Source organism: Colletotrichum gloeosporioides (assembly GCF_011800055.1).
Source record: "Colletotrichum gloeosporioides strain Lc1 chromosome Unknown consensus_65, whole genome shotgun sequence".
Taxonomy (NCBI): domain Eukaryota; kingdom Fungi; phylum Ascomycota; class Sordariomycetes; order Glomerellales; family Glomerellaceae; genus Colletotrichum; species Colletotrichum gloeosporioides.
This window is the reverse complement of record NW_025544710.1, coordinates 841,846-863,368: the sequence shown is the minus strand read 5'-3', so window position 1 is coordinate 863,368 and position 21,523 is coordinate 841,846. Positions and strand designations below refer to the sequence as shown.

Below are 21,523 nucleotides of genomic sequence, written 5' to 3'. Positions count from 1 at the left end.
CGCAGCGGGTAGACGTTCTCGCGGATAGATGACAATCCGCAAAAGGGCGGCGGGCACGAATGTTACAGCTAGAGCGCTACAAGACGATATTCCTACTTTATTTATTAAGTGACGCACTTGGCGGATCGCGTGGGCATCATTGACGCAAATGCGATGAACCACGTAGGTGCTTCTCATTCCGAGCTGGTAATTTTCTTCACTGCATTTTGAACCCGCTCCGTAGGTTCAAGTTTGGCAACGTACGTGGGATTCCTCCAATCGAGGATTGTCGCTATTGCTCCTTCTGCTTGCACCTTGAAACAGCACGTAGTTGATTGGGCTGACTTGGGAAGTATTAAAAAATGCTTATACCAGCGGGCATCATAACAGAATGGATTGGCAGAGCAAAAGTGGCTCACCTCTGACGTTTCTGCACTTTCGTCTGTGATGGCACCAACTGAGACTACAGGTTGCCAATCGAGTAAGCCCGCTCGTTTTGTTTTCGCTTTGGGGGGCGGGGTTTGGATGATATCAAGACACCAGGCACGAAACCGTTTAGAAATACAGGTTAGCTTCACTCTTCACTGCATTTTGAAACCGGCCCGAAGTGTTCTAAGTCTAGCGATTTCATTCAGCTAAGGGTTCCTCCGGATGGGTTAAGAATGCAGTGAAAGTGAACTCGGGATCCCGTCCGCTCTGCGATAGATAAGCCCATGAGCGGGGGAAGGAGGACTGGAGTAGGAAGAGTAGCTAAAAAAAAAAAAAAAAAAAAAAAAAAAAANACACCGGGCATTCGCCGGTCGTCACCGACCCGACTACTACTCCAGCCCTCATTGGCTTATCTATGGGAGAGCGGACGGGATCCCGAGTTTTCCAATGGGTATGGTCGTATGTGTCATGGTCTCCAAGCAAAGAGGACTATATTGTGCGCAGTGCAGGGTCGGGAACAACGTCTTTGAGAGGGCAAAGGGTTCGCAAGTGGCTCTACTGATTGGCACTGTCGTACTCAGCGCTTTCGACGAATCAGATGGGCCTTATGGTTATTTGAGCTTTCAGCGGATGACATATGGTGCTACTTCAGACGACTTGGGAGCGGCGCGATTGAAGGCTACATTAATCTGAAATCGTGACTTCGGGACAGCCAAATAACCTTCTTTCTCCTAGTGCATGTTGTGAAAAGAACGCTTCCCCACCGGTCACTTCGTTGTCTCGAGTCAAAATATTTTCAATGAACCTCACGGTTGTCTCCAACCTCTTGGCAGCTCGATACTCAGCATGTGTTTGCTCTGGAAAACAGTTGCCGTACTAGGCATGTCTCTCGTGGTTCTTGACTGGCTACCCTGTGCGCGGAAGCGGGTGAGGAAGCCGAGAGAAGAGGTGCGGCGATATCTGGACTGCTCCAACAGAGGGAAACAACGTGCAAACATAATTCCGCTTGCATTCACCCCCTGCGAATATATTCCCGTTTGCCGCGTCGTTTTTCTTCAGCTCCACACTGATCGCTGCAAAGAGGGAAGTATGCCTTGGCGCGCATATGCATGTTGGCGCTTCTGTTGGTTCCTCTTCCCTGGGGGCCGGGCCTGGGGACTGTCTCGCCAACAATAAAGGGCTGTCCACCCCTCCGCAATCTCCAGTAGCCCCGTTCATCTTTGCAATTGAGGTCGAGGTTTCATTCAGTGTCGCGTTCGATAAGTTGTGATTGAAGTCCACCGAGGTTCGAACGCATACCGATCGTCAGCACGGCCATGGCTGAGACTCGCGCGATCGACCACGAGGTGGCGATCGCTGCTGACGATGTGAGCATTGCTCCTCCGAATCTTGTGGGTTTACTAACGATGTAACAGGTGACTGACGATAGCGCATCGGAATCAGGAGTAAGCTGACATTACCTATCTCTGATTCTCCTGGTGCTGTATTGTGCTTGAACTCGATCGCTCACGCCGTTTTGCATAGAGTTTCGCTCTTTCAAGTAAAAGTGTGACCAGTTCTCTCCTTCAGTATCGAGTGGAGAATGGCAGAACCTATCACTTCTACAAGGAAGGCAGTAAGTTTATTTGTTCTCGCTGTCGAAACTTTGACTTACGAATGCCAGAATATGTCATGCCGAACGACGACAGAGAAAGCGACAGACTAGGTATGTATCTCACAAGCAGCTTGGTTCTTCAAATACAGTGCCACTGACAGAGAAGCCAGACGCTCAGCATCGAATAATGATCCACACACTGGGAGGCTGGCTTGGATTGGCTCCCCCGTGCGACCCCGAGGCCAAGGTCGGTCGCGTCCTTGATGTCGGTACAGGAACTGGAATCTGGGCGGCCGACTTTGGCGCAGTACACCCTGAGGCTGATGTAAGTCATACCGTGTGGAAATCTACATAATAGTCGCTTGATTTCTCGGTCTCCGCGTTGCAGGTCCTTGGCATGGATCTCTCTGCCCCGCAGATAGAAATGTAAGGATGCACCCCTCCCATGGAAGACTCCCGCACATACCTAATCATTGTCGTTTCTCAGCGCCCCTGATAACGTTAGGTTCGAGATTGATGACCTGGAGGAGGAGTGGATCTACTCGCGCCCGTTTGACTACATCCACCATCGACTGCTGAACTCGTGCATCAATGATTGGGACGCGTACTTGACCAAGATTTATGAGTAAGATTTCATGTCTACTTTCCATGCTTATTTAGCTGACAGCACAAAAGAAATCTGGTGCCAGGTGGTTACGTGGAGCTACAAGAGGGCGAGATCCGCCTGAAGTCCGACGACGACACTCTTCCCGCCGACAGCGACCTGGCCAAGTATATTGACCTGCTCCAAGAAGCCGCGGAAAAGAACGGCCGCAAGTGGATGGACATGCGCGCTGTCAAGGCTAAGATGCTTGAGATTGGTTTCGTCGATGTAGAACTTTACTACTACAAATGGCCGATCAACGATTGGCCCAAGCATCAGTATTATAAGGACCTAGGAACCTGGAACTACGAGAATACCTCCGACGCCCTCGAGGCTATGTGCGTGGCCCTTTTCACCCGCGTTCTCGGATGGAAGCGGCACGAGGTCAACGTCTTCCTCATCGGTGTCCGGAAGGATCTGAAGAACCGGACTTATCACGCCTACTTTCCAATGTGAGTACCTTCCCAAGGTAGACATGTCTTCCTGGTGAGCGTTACTGAAGAGGCGTCAGCCCCATCATTGTTGGACGCAAGCCAGAGGCCAAGAAGACTCCTGCGAAGACCGATGCCTAAATGGGCAAAAGCAGACATTGATGAAGCATCCATGATCTCTATGACGTGTATACAATCAGAAGGAAAAGAAACGCTGGACAGCAAGAAACTCGGACTCAGCTGGGATCGAGTGTTTCCGGGAAAATGACTGACGAAGCGATGTCAGGACTTCAGCACTACTCGCTGCAGTCAAGTATATAGGCACTTGCCGCAACCTTATATAAGCCAATCATGTCTCGCATCTTCAACGTTTTGATAGATCAACCAGAAAAGAGTCACACATCTTGTCTTCTTAGTTTCCATTACACTAAAGAGGGGAAGTCGTCCAGGAAAGCGGTCCAGGCCAAGTCAGGTGCAACAATCACAAGGTACAGGGATGGCGGGGAAAGCTGCCAGCGCCGCGTTAGTGGTTGGCGCCGAGCCCAAACCGCGGGTAGCGGCGGCCTCCGGGAGATGGTTTAGCGGGATCCGACCCCTGATTACTGGTGCATTCCGGCGACAGCTGCAGCGGTGTCGCAGGGCGCCTGGGCTCTGCAGTTGGTGGTGGGGGGATCCACCTGTGGAATCTCAAGTGTCAACATCACTTCACCTCTTGCTCACCGTTGACTACACTTCCTCTCTTTTCCCTCTTCTCAGCCTCTTGAATCTACCGAACTTGTGTGAAAGCGTACGAATCGAGTGATTCCCGGATCGATTAACTCAACCCAGGCACCTAGCGTCAAGACTCTACCGACCTAAGAGACGCCTTAACCCTTCCCCGCTCTTCCCCAACACGGCCAACATGACGACCAGATACAGAGTAGAGTGTGGGTAATACTTTCCGGTATCCGTCTATCATGTAACTAATACACACTCAGATGCTCTGAAGACTCACAGAAGAGATCAATTCATCGGTAAGACAACACCAGCGATGTTTCTCGGCAGCCCGTCCCGCAGCACGTATCCGAGCACTTGATGCCAGCTTCACCGACCCCTCTCTCACCAGCAAGGGCCGAGGTATCACCAAGCTCATCACCGGGCAATTCATCTCAGACAATGGCCCGGATGAGATGAGATGATCTTCGAAACCTCTTGCCATATTCTCGTCATAAATCCCACGAAACGACTCAACTGACATGTCCCGCAGAATGGATCAAAGGCCTCCTCGCCGTCCCCTTCGTCCTCTACTCCCAACCCACCGGAGTATTCGACACAAACACAACAAACCTGGACCGCATGCGCGAAGAAGCTCACCGCCGCTACGCCGAGATCTTCCGTGACGTCGAGCACATGATTGACGACCACAGTAAGCCCCAATCTCTCACTCACTCATCATCGGTCACCCACTAATGCTCCCTCCCCCCGCAAAGTCGGCCGCCAAAACGAATCAAACAACCTCCCCTCGAAACTAAAGATGCTCGTCCCCAGCGCAGGGCCCTTCTTCACCCGCCTGCCCCTCGAGGCGGCCTTCAACCACATGGACAGCAAGCGGTACATCTCCTCCCGCCGCTATGTCTCACCCTCCTTCAACGACGTCCGTCTCATCCTCAACTCGGCCCAGATCATGGCCGTTACGGCCGGGTCGCTGCAGCTCGTCACCTTCGACGGTGATGTCACGCTCTACGACGACGGCGAGAACCTGGAACCCTCCAGCCCCGTCATCCCCCGTCTCCTCGGTGAGCAGCCGCAACATCCTCCCCGTCACCTCTGAGAAGCATCTAACACCCTCCCGCAGACCTCCTCCGCAAAGACATCAAAATCGGCATCGTGACAGCCGCGGGCTACACCACAGCAGACCGCTACTACGCCCGCCTCCACGGCCTCCTCGACGCCATCGCCGCCTCGGAAACACTCACGCCAACCCAAAAAGAATCCATCGTCATCATGGGCGGCGAAGCCAACTACCTCTTCGAGTACTCCGCCGCCTCCCCGCACCGCCTCGCCCCCGTGCCGCGCGACCGCTGGCTGACGCCCGAGATGGCCGCCTGGTCCGCCGACTCCATCGCCGCGCTCCTCGACGTCGCCGAGGCCGCGCTGCAGGACTGCGTCAAAACCCTCAACCTGCCCGCCACCATCCTCCGCAAGGACCGCGCCGTCGGCATCATCCCCACCGACCCCACGCTGCGCATCCCCCGCGAGTCGCTCGAGGAGACGGTCCTCGTCGTGCAGAAGATCCTCGAGCTCTCGGCGCTCGGCAGCCCCAACGCGCAGGCGGAGGCGGGGGAGCACGGCGGCGCGGGGCGCCCTGGCGTGCCGTTCTGCGCGTTCAACGGCGGCCGCGACGTGTTTGTGGACATTGGCGACAAGTCGTGGGGCGTCACGGTGTGCCAGCGGTGGTTCGCCGCCAAGGCCGGGCAGGCGGACAGGCCCATCGCCGGGGAGAACACGCTGCACATTGGCGATCAGTTTCTGAGCGCCGGCAGCAACGATTTCAAGGCGCGGTCTGTGGGAACGACGGCGTGGATCGCGTCGCCGGCCGAGACGACTGAGTTGCTTGACGACTTGAACGAGCGGGTTTAGACGGACGGACAGATGGACTCAAAGAGGGAGAGGGGGAGAGACCGCAACCGCACGAAGAGCGGCCTGTCACTGCAGGTACGGGGCTCATCTTTTCGAAGAGGGCTCACCGTGCAACAGGGACAATGGAGAGAGGAGGAGGGATAAAGGGGCCAAGTCCGGGAGAATTTGTTTCGGAGAGGGGATATGCATTGCCTTGCCTGTTTCTTTCGGTGCATCTTGATTTTGCCAGACGGGCGCTATTGCGGGGAAATGGAGGGATAGGAAGACTGCATTGCCTCTATCTACGGTAGAGAGTTAATTTATGACCTGCTTGCTCACGGCGCAACAGAGTTAGTTCATTAGTATGTCATATTAGGACTACCATGCTGAGGCCATCATGATCATGAGCAGAAACGAGCAGGGGCGTGAGAGTCAGCATTGACGATCATCAGAGGCATGTCACATGTCAGGCATTGTTTCGCACAAGGTTGACAAAAAGCGGCCGTCAGTGGCCGCATAAGCAATGGTATTCTGTATGACCAAACACTACATTGCCCTTTGTCTTTGGTGGCAACAGACAGCTTTGAAGCCGCCATTGATCCAGTGTCATTCTACCCCACCTCCTCCGTGTGGTTGGCATCTGATTCCAGCCATGACCACTTCCGCTCCGTGTACTCCTTGCCTTCTTGGGCGCCTTCCAATCTTGGGTCGAGACGTATGCGTCGCGGTACCCATGTAAAACAAAACCAAGCCAAATCATGAGGATTCCTTGTCCTCTGGGGGTATTGTGCATTTTGTGTCGAAACCATCAAATCCGTCCCTGAAAAGTAATGTTGCTCCGCGGGGCACTGGTCATTTCATCCAGTCGCCCCTTTCTATCGCCGTGGAATCGAAACGCAAACCGCTTGTCTCGCGGGATTATACAAAGGAAAAGAAAGGTGTTGAGGCCGGTCTATTCTGGCGACCTGTGCCAAGTGGTTGATGGAAGCCCATAACTTTGTACAGAAGCCCGGGACCGTATGTGCAGAAGGGGATCCGAGGATTATGAAATGTCCATGCGTTGTGTTGCGTCTGTAGTGTCGTGGAGACTAGCTCCCAATAAGAATTGTAAGCGACGAGAATGCCCCGTCAATGTTTAGAACATGGAGCCCAGAGGCGCGCCAAAGTTGGTGCTCTTCTTAAGCTTCAGAGGAATGTCGACCTCTTCGATCTTTGGCTGAGACTCGGAATCGTCGTCTTTGTCGATCGTAGAGCCAATGTCGCTGGCCGCGTCGGTGTCGGCCTTGGCAGCGAGGATGTTTTCTTTCTGCTCCGAGGGACCAGCCAGCAGATCATCGGCCGAGTCCCTCATACAGGTCGGCAGGGCATCCTCGCCGCGACTCACGTCCTCGAGCTTCTCTGACAAGCGGCGGAAGAAGATTTCGTCGTGGGCCGGAATGTTACGGATCATCAAAGGGCCCTTCAATCCAGTGTCGTCTGTTGCCTCCATAGGGTACTCCTCGTAGTCGTCCCCGAAAACGTCATCCTTGACATCGGACGACTCACCTCTAGCCCTGACGTCACAGAGGGTAGCTGGGTTGGAGCTCATGTCCGTCGGAGCCAGAGTAGGTGTAGAACCACCGGTGCCATCAGCAGCAGTGGGAACCTCAGTGCCAGGCGCAGTTCCCAAGTGAGACAACGAGTGACTAGGAGTGTGGCCGGCGTGCATCACGAGCCTGTCAGTCTCGGGCGCCGCAAGAACTTGCATGGTTTGCTCCTTGGAGGGGCTGCTGCGGCTTGCCTTGCCAGGCTCTCCTGGAGGCGACACATTCCGAGATGAGTTCTTGGAGTTCTCTGGGGTGACGCCAAAGTCGGTAAAGGTAGGCTTCTCGATGGCAGGCACCTTCAGAGGGACGCCTTCGAGTTGAGGGTTGATGATCTGGATGTCGACGATAGGAACCGGCTCCTCATCTTTGGGAGAAGCAAGGAAGTCGACGGCGTTGCTTGTGGTGGGCTGCATATTGGGGTTGAGGGGGATGAATGGCGAAGACTCTGGTTGTCTTGTGGGAGAAATCCTGGAACTGCCGGGGCTAATAAAGTGAGATCGGACTTGGGCCGGCGAAATGGAGGCTGAGGCAGAGCCGTTTGTTGGCCTCGGCTCGCCAGCGTGAGTGCCGTGAGAGAGGCCGAACCGCGCGTCATTGGGGTGCGAGGAGAAACCTGGGAAGGAAACTTCTGTGGGGCACTCGGCCCCACCGCCGCTTGTTCCTGTTCCTGAAATTGCAACAGTGACGCCGGCGACTTTGCCTGCCTTCTCTAGCTCGTAGCGGTGCAGCGCTCCTTGCAGCCGGTTCTTGTCGCCTTCGATCAGCGCGACTTGTTGCTTCAATAGGCGAATCTGCTCCAGCAGGTCCGTCTTCTCTGAATCCCAGGCGGAACGCTCTTCTTCCATGATGACGCGCTCCTCCTTGTAAACCTCTTCGACTCGCTCGCGGTTGGCTTCCATGTACTTGCGCTCCGCTTCCCAGGCCTCTCGAATGCGTGCATTTTGCTGGGCGAGTTTGCGAATGATCTGTGCCGACGCTGGAGCCGAGGCTGCATCGGCCGAAACGGACCGTGGGTGAGGCATGCCGTTTGTTGACACCCTTCCGACGGCGGGATTGAGACCGACGACTTGATCCAGGTTCGTCGGCGAAAATGTCATGGACCTCGGTTCGTAGGGGTTGACACCGGGTTGGTAGTTTGAGCCGTTGGCGCCGTTAAAGCCGTTGGGGAGGAGGTTCGGGGAGAGGAAGCTCTGTGGGTGACGCACTGCGCCAGACGACTGAGGTGAGTAGATGGAGGTTGCTGCGTTGGACGTCGACTTGGTGTCGAAGTAGCACGAGGAGCCGGCCATTTTTGACAGTGACAGTGGTGAAATGACGGCCGAGAGTGGCATGTTGGGATCGTGGTCGGTGAAGCCCGAGGGCAGGAAAGAATCGGAAGCCAACATAGCGACCGGCCGTGGGATAAGTCGAGGTAATTAGTCTGGGTTTTAGGCCCAGGAACGCAGCATCGAAAGTAGTGGTGCACTGGGCTGAATGTCTTGGGGGTGTGCCTGCGGCGGCAGGGAGCGAGGCGATGCAGGATTCGCAGGTGACAGTGCAGCGCGGTCGCAGGGGGATGACGCAAAGCTGTTGAATGGCTTGTTAGCGCAGTTGCTTTTTGGGGCGGCGGCAGCTCCTTTGAGCCGTGCTCTTTCCGCCGGGCGCCTTCCAGTGTATCGTTTTTTGCCCTGTGATTCTCGTTTCCTAGGGAGCTGGAGACCCCGCGGATCGCATGCCAGAACTAAATCAAACAAATGACTTACAATATGTGCCTCTTGCGGGCCGAGTTGGTTGTGTATGAAGACTGCGTAATGTGTACTTGATTGGTGCTGGCGAATTTGGAAGTCGAGACTGGGACTGTGGCGGATGTATTGGCGCTGAAGGTCGGTTGGCGTGTGTATATATGTGTGAATCAAGGGCTTGTGAGAACCCGGAGATTCTTGTCGAGGGATAAGGTTCGTAGTCTCGTATGGTTCAGTCGCGATCCAGGTCACAAAGTAACCAGTATAGTAGCGGATGAGTCATTCGCGGTTCGGTCGTGAGGGAGAGGAGGAAAGAAGAAGGGTGCGGCGAGGGACCAGCAGTTATTGTGAAAATAATAATGGGTGGTGAGCTGTTGCGGTGGTTCAGTCCAGTCAATTGGGAAGAGGAGGTGACCAGGGTGACGACGGGTTCTTGTTCTTGGTGTCCCTGGTAGGTGGTAAGGGCCTTGGTAAGGACCTTAGGTTGGGAAGGTAAGGTACCTTACTCCGCAAGGTCAGGCAGGTACCTCGAGGTCAGCCGGACATAGGTGAATTTCGCGGCTAGTGGTGACGGGTCGAGAAAGCGGGTTCGCGGGTCGGGTGGATGTGGACACTGGATGAGGGTGATTGTTGGCTGAGGTTGGGGTTGGGCTGGACCGCCTTGCTTGCTTGGGCTGGGGGGCGGGCAATTATGGGAAATGCAGCAATTCGATTGTTTCGGTAGGGCAGCGGTTATTGTTATTGTGGGCGACTGACTCCAGTGCTCCACGTCCCATGCCGGACACTGCCGCCTGTTTTTGTCCCTCCTTCTTAGGTTTTCCTTTTTCTCCCCTTTTAGCTGTCGTCTCGGGCGGTCTCTATCGCTCTCTTGACACGCGATCAGCCGGGGAGGCGGCAGATCAAGGGTCGTTGGGGGCGGCGCAGACGGTACGGTACTGTATGGTGGGTGGACAAATGGGACGAAGGGGTCCTGTAGAGGATTGGCGGGATGTGCAGCCCGTCGGTCGCCAGACGGAACGGTTTGCCTGGTAGCCGAACGCCCCGGTTGTTGCGACCTGCGCCTGCTTCCTTTGGAGCTGGACCCTGAAGCTGAGCGGCCCAAACAGGGAAAGGAAACGCTGCTCGATTTGTCCGTCGGGACAAAAGCAACGAGAGGAAAGGTCGTTGACAGCTCAGAGTGCAGGAGGCCAATCGACGACCACCCTGGAGAGACAACCGGCTGCCTTTGTTGCGGCTGGCCTGGGCTGGGCTGGAAGGGAGGGGACAAGACGAGCAAAGTTGGGGTAGGCGTGCCGAAGTCGTGGAACCAAGATGGTAATTGGTGGCAATATATTTGGTCTCACTGGTCGGGGGCTTGCCACTGGTAAAGTACCTGCCCTGGGGTGCAATGCTTGTGTGCAGGAGAGCTAGGAAAGGTAGGCAGGCAGCTGAAAGAAGGGGGTGTATTCGACCATTCGGTAGGGCGGGAAGCCGGTTGAATGAGAGCGGATGGAGAGTTGGAAAGTGAAGGGGGAGTCTGGGAAGGAGACGTATTAGAAAGTGGGAAGCTGACGATGCTAACTACGAAGGAGAGTCCAAACTCTCGATAGAGGAAGAGTCCTGGCCGGAGACTAGATGCGCCCCGCAGCCTTTGGGGAGACACTTGATCAATCACATGCGCCTGAGAGAGGGAACGACTGAACGGAAAGCAACACTGTGAAAGTGTCTGTTGCTTTTTTGGCTTTAGGTGAGTGAGCAAGCATGGAGCAACAGGAATAACCCGAAGCTGCATGACCGGTGCAATACGAATCGCATTTCCCAGAATCTCTTATCCCCCGTCCCTTTTTTGCCCTTCCATCTCCCTCGACCCGGCTTAGCCTTTTTCCTTACATGAGCTCCGATTAATTGTCCATCCACACTTCATCGCCGCAATGCTAGGTAGCCAAGGTACGTATGGCGGTACTTGATGCATCTGCTGGGTTCCTTACCTCTACACGTGTACAGTTGCACACAATTGGGTAGCTCCTTGCCAAAATCGGGGTCCTCCATCCTCCATCCGACCCTTGTCAAGGTACCCGTACCTACACCACGGACAAAGTCTCTTACGGCTGGCTGGCTGGCTGGCTGGCGTCTGGAAGGGACGGGAGATGGGGACATCAGAGATGGTAGGGTGTGCCTCAGGTTCCTGATTGCGCATAGCATGCCTGCCTGTTCTGCCAAACAAACCCACGTCCGTTTCATCTTTAACCTCAAGTTGCTCAAAGAATACATCCGTGACTTGGGGAGCTCGGCTGGCTCTCTGGCTTTCCAGTCTTTTTGGGATACCAGGCTTGCAGGCTTTCCGATTTTGGCGTCGGAGTGGCCTTTCCTCGTTATCCGTTGCTCTGAGCGCAGGTCTGTCAGCCCGCCGGACACCCCAAGAACGGCATCGCGGGGGTCGTTGCTGTCCCCATTTGTGTCTTCGTCAGCTCCCCCGTCTGCCTCCCTCCCTCACGCTCCGGATGGTGAGGCTTTCAAAGTTCAGGCACCTCTACAGATACCACGGACTCAAACACGTTCTCGTCGTCCAAACCGCGCAGGGGACAGCTGGTGCATTGGATCGAGCTGGTGTTTGAGTTCCAATCGGGGAGGGAGCGGCTTCGGGCCGTGTGGTTTGACTGATGATTCAACTGATTCTTGCCCGCTCTTTGTGATGGACGTCGCAAGCCCCTCGTCCCTGGACGTGTCCACGTTGCTTCAGATTTAAGGTACAAAGAAGTCATTGGAAACGGGCGTGGAAAACGCTTGCTTGCTCTCGTTTGACACGTGAAGAGGCCCTGGCCACCGCTGGTTTGTGCTTGTGCCGGTGCCTCTCGTCGAGCCTGAGAGCCGGTTGATGCGACAAAGCATACCCGGTACGTATTGGTCATGGTTCGAAACGGACGGGAGCTGTTCTTGCTGCTCCGGAAGTCTGGCCTGCGTGCGTTCCTGGACAGCATACATCGGCTGTACTTGTCTTCCCCGCATCGTCACAGTGGTGAGCCAAGTACTGCGTATGCCGACGGTACGTAGCTGATAGCGAGCCAATCAGCTGGCTGCCCTGTCTGGAAGAGTGCCGTGCCTGGGACGCGGAGCCCGTTCCTGCTGCTCCTTCCCCCCGTCGGCTTTCCTGCAGTGGTGTTGGACACCCGCCGAGACGTTAGTCCGGGGCGACAAGATGCTTCGACCACGTCGTTCTGGATTGCATCTATTGGATCACTTCCTATTGGTTCGGCTTCAGTGGTCTTAGCTTCCCTACGGAGTCGGGTCGGAGGGGCAAAGGGAAAGTGACTTGCGTCTTGTGCCCCCTCTGTCCTGCCCCTGTGCAACACGTCGATAGCCCCTCAATCTCGACAACTCATTCCTCACAATTTGATACTCTTTTCGGACTTATCTAGGTGCAGTTTAGAGGTAACGCAGATAACGCGGTGTACATGATGAAGTCATAATTCTTGCCCAACGACTTGCCCAGCTCTTCGGATACCTCGCTCTGCCTCCAGCTCGCTCGCACCTTCAGGGCTAATCCCAACTCAGCCATGAGCTAGACAATTATTAGGTCCATGGAATACTAACCGACACCATCGACGCCGGGCTTTCTGCTCCGTCAGGCTGACCTGTGTCCCGCCTAGCCGCAACAAAGGCACTGGAGCCACGCACGCAGCACTGGCTGGTCGGTTCGGTTTCAGTACGATACACTGCGCAGCTTGAGGCCTTTGACTACCTGGCTCCCAGCCCTCAGCTCAACTGTCACCATGGCCAGCCCAGACATGACGAGCCCGAACGCAGTGTCTGGACCAAAAGACAACGAGTCTAGGCCAGCCAGAAAGAATTACTCAGGGCGATTGAGACAGGCGAACGTTGGCTAGGGCGCGATCTCACAATCTTCAGTTTCCATCGCCATGGGGAGAGGCAAGCAATCGAGAATCTGCGTACGTCACAATCACCAGCAGCGAGCCCACTAGGCCGCAACCACCAGAGACAGCATCATTCTCTGCTTTGCTGCTTGCAGAAGCCCCGCCGGTGCAGACGTACAGGTCCGCATGTGAATGATTGCAGATACGCCATGGACAGTGAAGTTCCAGTACGCACGGGAGATCTGGTAGTCCATGTGGTGCCGGTAAGCCTGCTCCAAACTTGCGACGAGACGGACAGGAGCGGGAACGGAGCGGGAACGGCGACTGGCCCTTTCACCATCTGCGTCCTTGTCCAATGCGAACGCTCCGTCGACGATAGCTCCTCAACAGTGGCAGCCCAGGATTGACAACAAGGCGTTTCATCCCAGGAAAAGATCCAGAAATAAGCCGCATACCGCCTTACAACTGCGACGGGCGACTGCTGCACCTCCTAGGGCCGGTAACACCCAACCGCCACGTCGGCCAGCGTCGCCTGCGTGCCTGAATCGTCTCACGCCAACAGCCCTCACCGGCGTCCACGCCGCCGGATTGGGACTGACGGGCGATGGCAAAACCACATGGGGCGCCCGTCTCTCGCTGTCAGCTGCCAGCCACAGCACCTTACGTTTTCTTGTTCCTGAGACGCCTGGGGCGGTGTGGCCCCCCGGAGCTTGTTCTTCTCCTTTCTCGGTCAGGTTCCAGGATCGCTGGCCAACCAATGAGTGTGCTTTTCGGGATATTTTTCTCTCGCTCAATCGATCGGGCCTTCTCCGAACCACACGCGGATCCACTGTCTTCATGCCCATTTCTTCAAGCTGTTATCTCGACCCTCACAGTTACCGCAATTGTTATTCGGCGCAATTCCTGATGCCGCGATACTCGTTGAAGAAAAGCAGCCTCCGTTGATGAGAAAGCTTCCTCACATTAGCGCTGTCTGGGATTCATATGACGCCTTCGTCACTGCCCAGCCATTATCCATTCAGCTTCGTTGGTATTTTTTTCGCCAGTGGCCTTACTGGTTCAGGCCGATGGAAAGTCTCGTCGGTTGAACAAGTCAGCAGAGTGGTCCCTTGGTTCCAATCTCTACAGATGCGCCAGCCACCATGATTCAAAACCTGGTGGCAATGGCAACATGAATGTGGCAGAGGCGACAATCATTCCCACCGTCAGCAGAGTCGTTGGAACAGACCAGCTTGACCAAGTCACCAAAGTTGCCTCATCCACGTCTGACTCGCCCGCCGAGCAGGCCCGCTTTTGTTGGCCGACGCCTCCGGGGGGCTGTCCCGAGCGCTGCCCCGAGCCGTTGCCGGACTTGGATACACGTACGGAACGCAGGACACCTCGGCAACCACGGCAGAATGTCGGCCCTTTTCCGCATTCCGATGGCAACGGTATCCACATTGCCTGCCAGGGGAAAGGAGAGAGATCCGCAACCTGTGGTCCTTCTAGAGTCCACCTAGAACAAAAATTGTATGGCGCCGTCGAGCGGCATCAAAGAGCCTCCTGCGTGCATCCACATCCTCAACGCTAGACTCGAAACTCGGGATGTTATCAATTCGGCCATTGCCCGGCAAAATTCTGCTCGGGTCGTTGGGGCGATGGGCTCATTCGTTGTTGAGGCTACATGGCAACTGATCCGTCAAACTGGCTTCGCCCGCATGCATTCGTGCCGATTCGGTGTATCAATCGGTTTACAGTGTTCACTTTGCGGTGTGGTCTAGCAAGCAAGCACTTCGGATTTGCTTAAACCGCCTTGGGGGGAAATCCAAGGTCATGCGGCTTTGCATGGTCGGGAGCTAGGCCCAGTCCTGCAGCCGACCTACCTACCTCAGACACGCGCGTAACAAACCAAAGTTGACGATGTTTCGAGCGCATAAACCTTCGCTGTGCCTTGAATTGGCATGGCGCTAGATTGAGGAGAAGCGGACCGGTCAACCACCGCACTTCGACCAAGGTAAACGTTTAGGCATGCTCTCTCTTTCTCACCTCTGATGCCTGCAGCACCAACGCGCCAAGAGGTCGCGCGTCGCCCCTTCACCGACACTCTAGAAAAAAGCCAACCCCCCAGCTCTCGCCATTCCAGACCTGCATCGTGACCCACTTGGCCAGCTCACACCGTCTGCTTCTCGCCTCTGCAGCTCTGCCTAACGCCGCAGGCCAGCGTTTTTCAAAGGCAAAAAAGGCTGGTGCGTGTTATAGCATAGCTTGACTGCAGAGTACGTGAGGAGCGGGAGGGAAAGTTCAGGTGACTCATTTTCGATAGGAGTGAGTGGCATGCTCTGGATCAGGGCGGCTGGTCTCCTCCGGGCATGGCTACGGTATGGCCAGCTGTTAGGTTCATGGCCATATGTCATGGTTCTCGGATTCAAGGAGGTTGGCACGTTAGCATGTGTGGCATTTCTCCTGTCGAGGAGGTATGGTATCTTGCAACTGGGTAAGTTGGCTGGCTCCCAGGGCCTGCGATCAATGGCTCTTGGTAATGAGGTGCAGTCCCTGTTTGGAGTGCCGGTGATCTGCTGTGATGTTCCGTTCATCCCAAGTTGCAAATCTGTTCGGATGGTCAGATATGGATCATCTATCGCCACTTTGAACGTGTGCTCATATGGTTTGTCCCGGGAGGAGTGAAGTTGCGCGACAGGGAAGCTTCCCTGGTGTTGCGAGGACTGTTCGATTATTGCTTTCAACTGCCTCTGGATCGATCGGGTGTTCGGTGCTCACGTAGAGGCTCCCGCAAAGAGGACACGCGAATCTGCAACCTCAAGACGTTGACGCAGCAGCCAGGCTTCGTCACAAACAAAATTTAGCTGTGTTCGACCGTCCTGAAGCTCTTCGGTCTTCAAGCCTTCCCAGGTCTTGTGCTGAGACGTGCTGCTGATCCAAAGTAAATAGCCGATATCGTGAGCTCGTCTGGTAAACGTGTTGATTTGCAGCATTTTCTTTGTCAGTAAAAGCTTGTAGATGTAATAAGAATTACATGTTGCCGCTGTAAACTCTGAGAAGCGTATTATTTGACACAAGGGCCTTTGTGATCTAAGCTCCAGAGAGCTGGATTCAAGGAACGCAAAACACCTCAAGGTTGGAGCAGAAATTAACTTCATAGTAAGAAAGTTTCCTCTTCGGAAACGCCAAGTAATGGTCTTTAACATACTCGGTCGTTGCGTAGGATTCTAGGGGGGTGGAGAGGCATGGATGTGTCCAGTCAGCTCCACAACTTTGGACCTCACCAACTTAGTCAGACTTACCGCAACCTCGGACACAACCAATCACCACAGTCGGATCGATAGCTCAGTGGTAGAGCGAGAGATTGCAGTTCCACGCAGTTATCTCTAGGCCCCGCGTTCGAACCGCGGTCGGTCCTTCGCTTTTTGTCGTTTCAACTTGCCACGTTCCTTTTTGCACTCAACAATTCATTCTTCGCCAGCGAAATGACTTTGTCCCCAAAATGACTACCAGCTACAAGACTGACTAGCCTTTTCTTGCAACCCTTCTCTCTTGCTGCGCGTATGAAGACTATCTGGATGGTGTAAATCGCTTGCCCCCATTCATTCCGCAGCTAACGTTCAGCTCTCAGCCGCCGTAACCCAGATATGGCATATTCGGCTCTGGAAGAGGAGAATATCGAGTTGGCTTTAAGTGATCATAAATCCTAGATAGTGCGCATCAGTCGAGATTTGTGGCTTTCAATTTAGGGGATCCATAGAGCAAGCAATTCCGCGCGATCACCAAATAGTCCGTAATACTGCCAGCCATTGCAAGTCTAATTTCATGCCCACGCGAGACATCTCTCTGGCCGTCCAGCTACACGATACACAACCGCAGATTCCTCCCAGCATGACAGCTGCGGTAGCCTCGCAATGCTCGTCAATAGGAACACCCCGAAAATCAAGTATTCGGTAGGGCTCCATAGGTCAACTCCGACAACTGCTGCCAAAACTCAAAGCCTTCAGGCACTCCCACACCCCCCGCAAACACAGGATCCATCATCGTCGGCATCGTACTGGTATTACCTGCAGGACCGACCTTGGACAGAAACCAGCGCCTGATTGCTCTGTAGTTCTCGGCATATGAAGATAGCAAGGGCTGGCGGTTAACAAGAGACGCGCAACCGGCGGCGTCGATACGAGTGGCAGTGTCGAACCGCTCGCTCAGGATCTGAAGCGTGTCTGCTAGGCTGAGGCTCGCCCTCGCCGTTTCGAGGTCCCAGTCGCGGTCTTTCATGCAGAGGAGGCCGCACGCCTTGATGATGGCAAGCGCCAGGTGCAGGATCGAAATGAAGGTGAGCGATGCGTACGCTTTAACGGGCAGGGCGAGGAAGGCGTTGAGGAGCTCTTGGATGCTTGTCAGGCACTGCCACATCATGCGGGATCTGAGGTGAGGTATCTGCGGTCGTGTACTGCCTTGGACGTGGATGGCCGGCTCGAAGAGTCGGACACGGATGGCTGCAGATTGCTCTCGCAGGAGGTCTTTTCAAAGCAAAAGGTCAGTAGATTTATATGCAGCAAAGAGAGGAGAGACGTACAGTTTGACCGTAGCGGAGCGGGCAAGGAGTCCATGAACGAGTCCAACTCCTTTTCGACGGTTGCAATGGCCAGGGCGTGGAGGCCCCCGAAAGGCTGGTCGTTGGCAAGCTCGCTCTGCTCTCTGAAAGTGTCATCCACCCTGAGCGCAACTTTCCGAACTCCAATCAGCTTCACAAGCAGCAGATCTGTCGAGCATTCCTGGGAAGTGGCCAGCTTCTCGCAGCAGTCGTCGAAGTAACGAGTAAACACCAGCCAAGATGATCTGCCGAGAAGACCGGACAGCCTTTGTCACGTTCAAGCTTGTCAGCTGTTGGAGATGTGATGGATGTTTGCCTAGCCGACTTACACAGATGACACGTGGAACAGACCTAAAACAGCCCTTCGACCAGCATTCGTGTGCTGGTTTCTTACCTGAATGTCCTCCCTCAGGAAGGCGGCATCTTCGTAGATGGAGCCAGACGGGGACACCGGAATGCCGGGGCGTTTGGTAAGCCCCAAGTCTTCTGCTAGCCCGCGAGCAAGCTGCATGAGGCTCGTGTCGCTAGACCTCGCGTAGTAAAGAATATCGTTCCTATCGGTACGGAGACGTGTCAGAGAGACTAGAGCAGAGAGCCAACGCGGAGTGAATGGATTACCAGGCAAAGTAAACGAGCAGCGCCTGCAGAATCTCCAGGTTCTTCTCCAGTAGGACGACGACTCTGTAGGCAATATGTTGCCGGAACCATCTCTCAAAAGCCACGCTCAGGTCCCGGCTGGGAGGCATGCATGTCCACAACACTGTTTTGAAGAGCAACGGCTTGCTCCTGTAGAAGTCGTATGCGTTGTCGTTAGGCAACGGGACGAAGGGGAACTGTGGAACGAAGTCGGATGTGTAGAGTTGGAAAATCAGCTCCGCTTCTTGGAGTGTTACTTGGTAGCCAGGGATGATGGTGATTGCCTCGGCACCAGGATCGATGATGGTCGGAGGTGTGTAGAATGACAAATGCGGGTCTTCCTCTCCCTGACTATGTGAAGCGAGGCCGACCAACGGCGAAGGTTGACTGTCGGACGCCTGGCTGTTTTGAGCTGACAGGTCGCGTTCTCGATTCAAGAGCAGCACGATATCATCCAGCTTGCGTTCAAGAATCTTTGCGTGGCTTCAGGGGTTTGTAAATCATCAGCCTTGCGTGTCTTCAAAACAGTCGGAGACGTCTTACGTCGCCTTTCCTCTCTTCCTCTTGGCCTGCGGCTCTGACCTCGAGCACTCCAGACCGTTGCTTGAACATCTACGACGTGAACGTGGTCAGCTCAGATCTCCAGAAAGAAACATGTTCTTCAATTTTCCAGATAGACGAACCTTTGGCAGACATGGGGCTCGGAGTCATCTGCTGCACTAGACCAGACACATTTTGCCTTGGACCGGGAACAGTTTGTGCAAGCTCTCCTTTTCTCACCTGCGTGAGGAACATCCGGCATGACCAGGGGCCCAGTCAATTGTCGTCGTCGGCGTCGTCGAGCAATTTAATTTTGCATCCGGGATGAATTTGCAGGCCGCGGAGATCCGTTAAAGAAGCAATCGGCGTATGAGTCACCGAACTCGAAGCGGGAGGAAGTCGGACGGGTGTGGGAAGGGGCGACACAAAACGCATGAGACGCCCGGGCCCGGGAGTCAAAAAGCCTTCCGAAGGGAAGTGGCCGATCGTCACAGGTAATGACCGTCGTCTGGCCGCGCCGTTCAATTACACGGCCGACGTCCAACTCCCGGGAGGCATTTTGCTGCCCGGCGCCGCAGACATGTCTCGTGTAATACCAGTATATAGAAAAGATGACATTTTGTCGATGAAGGTTCGCTCGTGAATTCTCTCCCTCCCCGTCACAATAATTTTACTTCTACAGTAATTCTTTTCTTTTCTTTTTCACTTGACAATCTTTGACATCACATATCCTTTGCAAAAATGGCTTCGGATCACCAAGTTCAGACCAGCGAAGTCCCGCTCCGAGACGTGGGCAAGGACTCTGGCCGGCTTGAGAAAGAAGCCATTCCCAGTGACCAGTCCGACAAGAAGCTAGACGGCATCACGGAAAGTGACTCTGATGATCCCGAGCCCGAGTATGCAACCGGCCTTGGCCTGGTCTGCATCGTCGCCGGTCTCACTCTGGCGGTCTTCTGTCTGTCTCTGGTAAATCCCCCATCTTTCAATGCCGCATTTGTCCGAACCATACAACTCACATTTGTAAACTCCAGGACCGTACAATCCTCGCAACAGCAATCCCCACCATCACGACCGAGTTCAAGTCTCTTGGTGACGTGGCCTGGTACGGAACCTTGTTCCCCTTGGCCACGTGCTGCTTCCAGCTCATGTTCGGCAAGCTCTTCGCCGAGCTCAGAGTTACCTGGGTATTTCTCGCTGCGCTAGGCATCTTCGAGGTCGGATCGATAGTCTGCGGCGCTGCCCCAAACTCCATGGCCCTCATCATCGGCAGGGCGATCTCTGGTATCGGCTGCGCGGGGATGCTATCAGGAGTCTTCATCATCATCGCCTTCAGCTTTCCGGTCCAGAAGCGTCCCATCTACACGGGCATGATCGGTGGCATGGCTGGTATTGCTGAGATCATCGGTCCGACGATTGGAGGTACGAATATGCTTTCCTTCCATATGATACCAACTAGCGCAAAACGCTCACAACACTCTTAGGTGCCCTCACCGACAATGCCTCCTGGCGATGGTGTTTCTGGATCAACCTCCCCCTCGGCGCAGTCACAGCCGTCATGGTCATCCTGTTCGTCAAGCCTCCCAAGAAGACGGGCGAGACCAAGGCGATCGGCCCCCTCCTCAAGAGCATGGACCCCCTTGGGAACGCTCTGCTGATGCCCCTCATGGTCTGTTTCTTGCTGGCCCTGCAGTGGGGAGGAACCGTATACGCCTGGAGCAACTGGCGCATCATTCTCTGCCTGTGCCTCTTTGGCGTCCTGTTGATCGTGTGGCTCTACGTGCAGTACCGTCGCGGCGACGAAGCCACGCTGCCGGTCCGTCTCATGCGCCAGAGATCCGTCGCCAGCGGGACCCTATTCATGCTGGGAACGAACGGCACGGTGTTCGTCATCGTGTACTACGTCTCCTTCTGGTTCCAGGCGGTCAAGGACGTGACGGCAGAGCAATCCGGGATCAACTTCCTTGCTTCGTCCCTCTCCGTGTCGGTTTCCTCAATCGCCTCAGGATTTTTGGTAGGTAGCAAACCGAGAATGAGACTTTGTGGCCTCGTGGCTGATGTATCTCTTTCTCTAGGTGTCCAAGATCGGCTATTGGGTGCCCCAGATGGTTTCCAGTACGGTCCTTTTATCGGTTGCTTGCGGACTCATCTACAGATACAACCTAGAGACCTCGACGGCATACTGGTGTGTACATAGGACTCCTCTCTAACTCTGACGTACGCAATCTCTCTAACAGCTATCCAAAAAGGGCCGGGACGCTTGTGATGTTTGGCCTCGGCGTTGGGCAGGGCATGCAGATGCCGCTCTCAGCCGTACAGACCGTCCTCAAAGGGCCAGACATCGCTCTGGGAACATCTGTCCTTCTCCTCGCCCAGACTATGGCCGGCATCATTCTGCTCGCAGTCGCGCAAAATTTGTTCCAAAGCACGCTGCTGAAGGAACTCACGAACAAGGTGCAGCAGGTTGACGCCAAGGTCATCATAGACCACGGTGCCTACGGGCTCAAGAGCATGGTCACGGAGAAGTATGACGCGGAGGCCGCGACCGCGGTGCTCAAGGCTTACAATGAGGCACTCCGGTCAACCTTCCTGCTGTCCATTGTTCTGGCTTGCCTGACGTTCCTTGCCTGTCTTGGTACGGAATGGAGAAGCGTCAAGGAGCAGACCAAGAAGACTGAGGAGGTCGAAGAGGCCAAGTAGGGCATCCGTGAACTGTCGAGCCGCGCCAACTGACATTGACTTGGGGCTCTTCTGACACCGGGCTGGTCCACGGCGAGGAAAGCTGTCAAGCATATCTGGGGGAAAGTCCTGCGGGTGTCATCACACCATAGGTTCTCTTCGGCCTCTTTCTTGTACCATATTGCTTGTAATCGTCCAATAGAGTTTAACACCTTTTGAGCCCGAGATGGCATCACAAAACCCTGACCTTGACCGCAGCGTAG

General features: G+C 54.9%; 4 protein-coding genes across 4 annotated transcripts; 3 read left to right on the top strand and 1 right to left on the bottom strand.

Moving 5' to 3' along the window:
- Positions 1-1,724: 1,724 nt before the first annotated feature.
- On the top strand, positions 1,725-3,217 carry GCG54_00012529 (Secondary metabolism regulator laeA; the record flags this gene model as incomplete). The annotated part of the gene is made up of 9 exons (XM_045412405.1): positions 1,725-1,775; positions 1,824-1,853; positions 1,933-2,023; positions 2,072-2,113; positions 2,164-2,327; positions 2,391-2,428; positions 2,490-2,627; positions 2,678-3,097; positions 3,157-3,217. 9 exons carry the CDS (start codon positions 1,725-1,727, stop codon positions 3,215-3,217), a joined length of 1,035 nt encoding a protein of 344 aa, XP_045261440.1.
- Positions 3,218-3,977: 760 nt separating this feature from the next.
- Positions 3,978-5,695, top strand: GCG54_00012528 (IMP-specific 5'-nucleotidase 1; the record flags this gene model as incomplete). The annotated part of the gene is made up of 5 exons (XM_045412404.1): positions 3,978-4,002; positions 4,133-4,192; positions 4,323-4,481; positions 4,546-4,851; positions 4,911-5,695. The coding sequence occupies 5 exons, from the start codon at positions 3,978-3,980 to the stop codon at positions 5,693-5,695; spliced, it is 1,335 nt and encodes a 444-aa protein (XP_045261439.1).
- Positions 5,696-16,753: 11,058 nt separating this feature from the next.
- Positions 16,754-18,846, bottom strand: GCG54_00012527 (uncharacterized protein; the record flags this gene model as incomplete). The annotated part of the gene is made up of 6 exons (XM_045412403.1): positions 16,754-17,334; positions 17,391-17,674; positions 17,738-17,962; positions 18,027-18,527; positions 18,588-18,656; positions 18,728-18,846. 6 exons carry the CDS (start codon positions 18,844-18,846, stop codon positions 16,754-16,756), a joined length of 1,779 nt encoding a protein of 592 aa, XP_045261438.1.
- Positions 18,847-19,325: 479 nt separating this feature from the next.
- Positions 19,326-21,281, top strand: GCG54_00012526 (Efflux pump roqT; the record flags this gene model as incomplete). The annotated part of the gene is made up of 5 exons (XM_045412402.1): positions 19,326-19,550; positions 19,616-20,003; positions 20,066-20,595; positions 20,657-20,766; positions 20,819-21,281. 5 exons carry the CDS (start codon positions 19,326-19,328, stop codon positions 21,279-21,281), a joined length of 1,716 nt encoding a protein of 571 aa, XP_045261437.1.
- Positions 21,282-21,523: the final 242 nt, after the last annotated feature.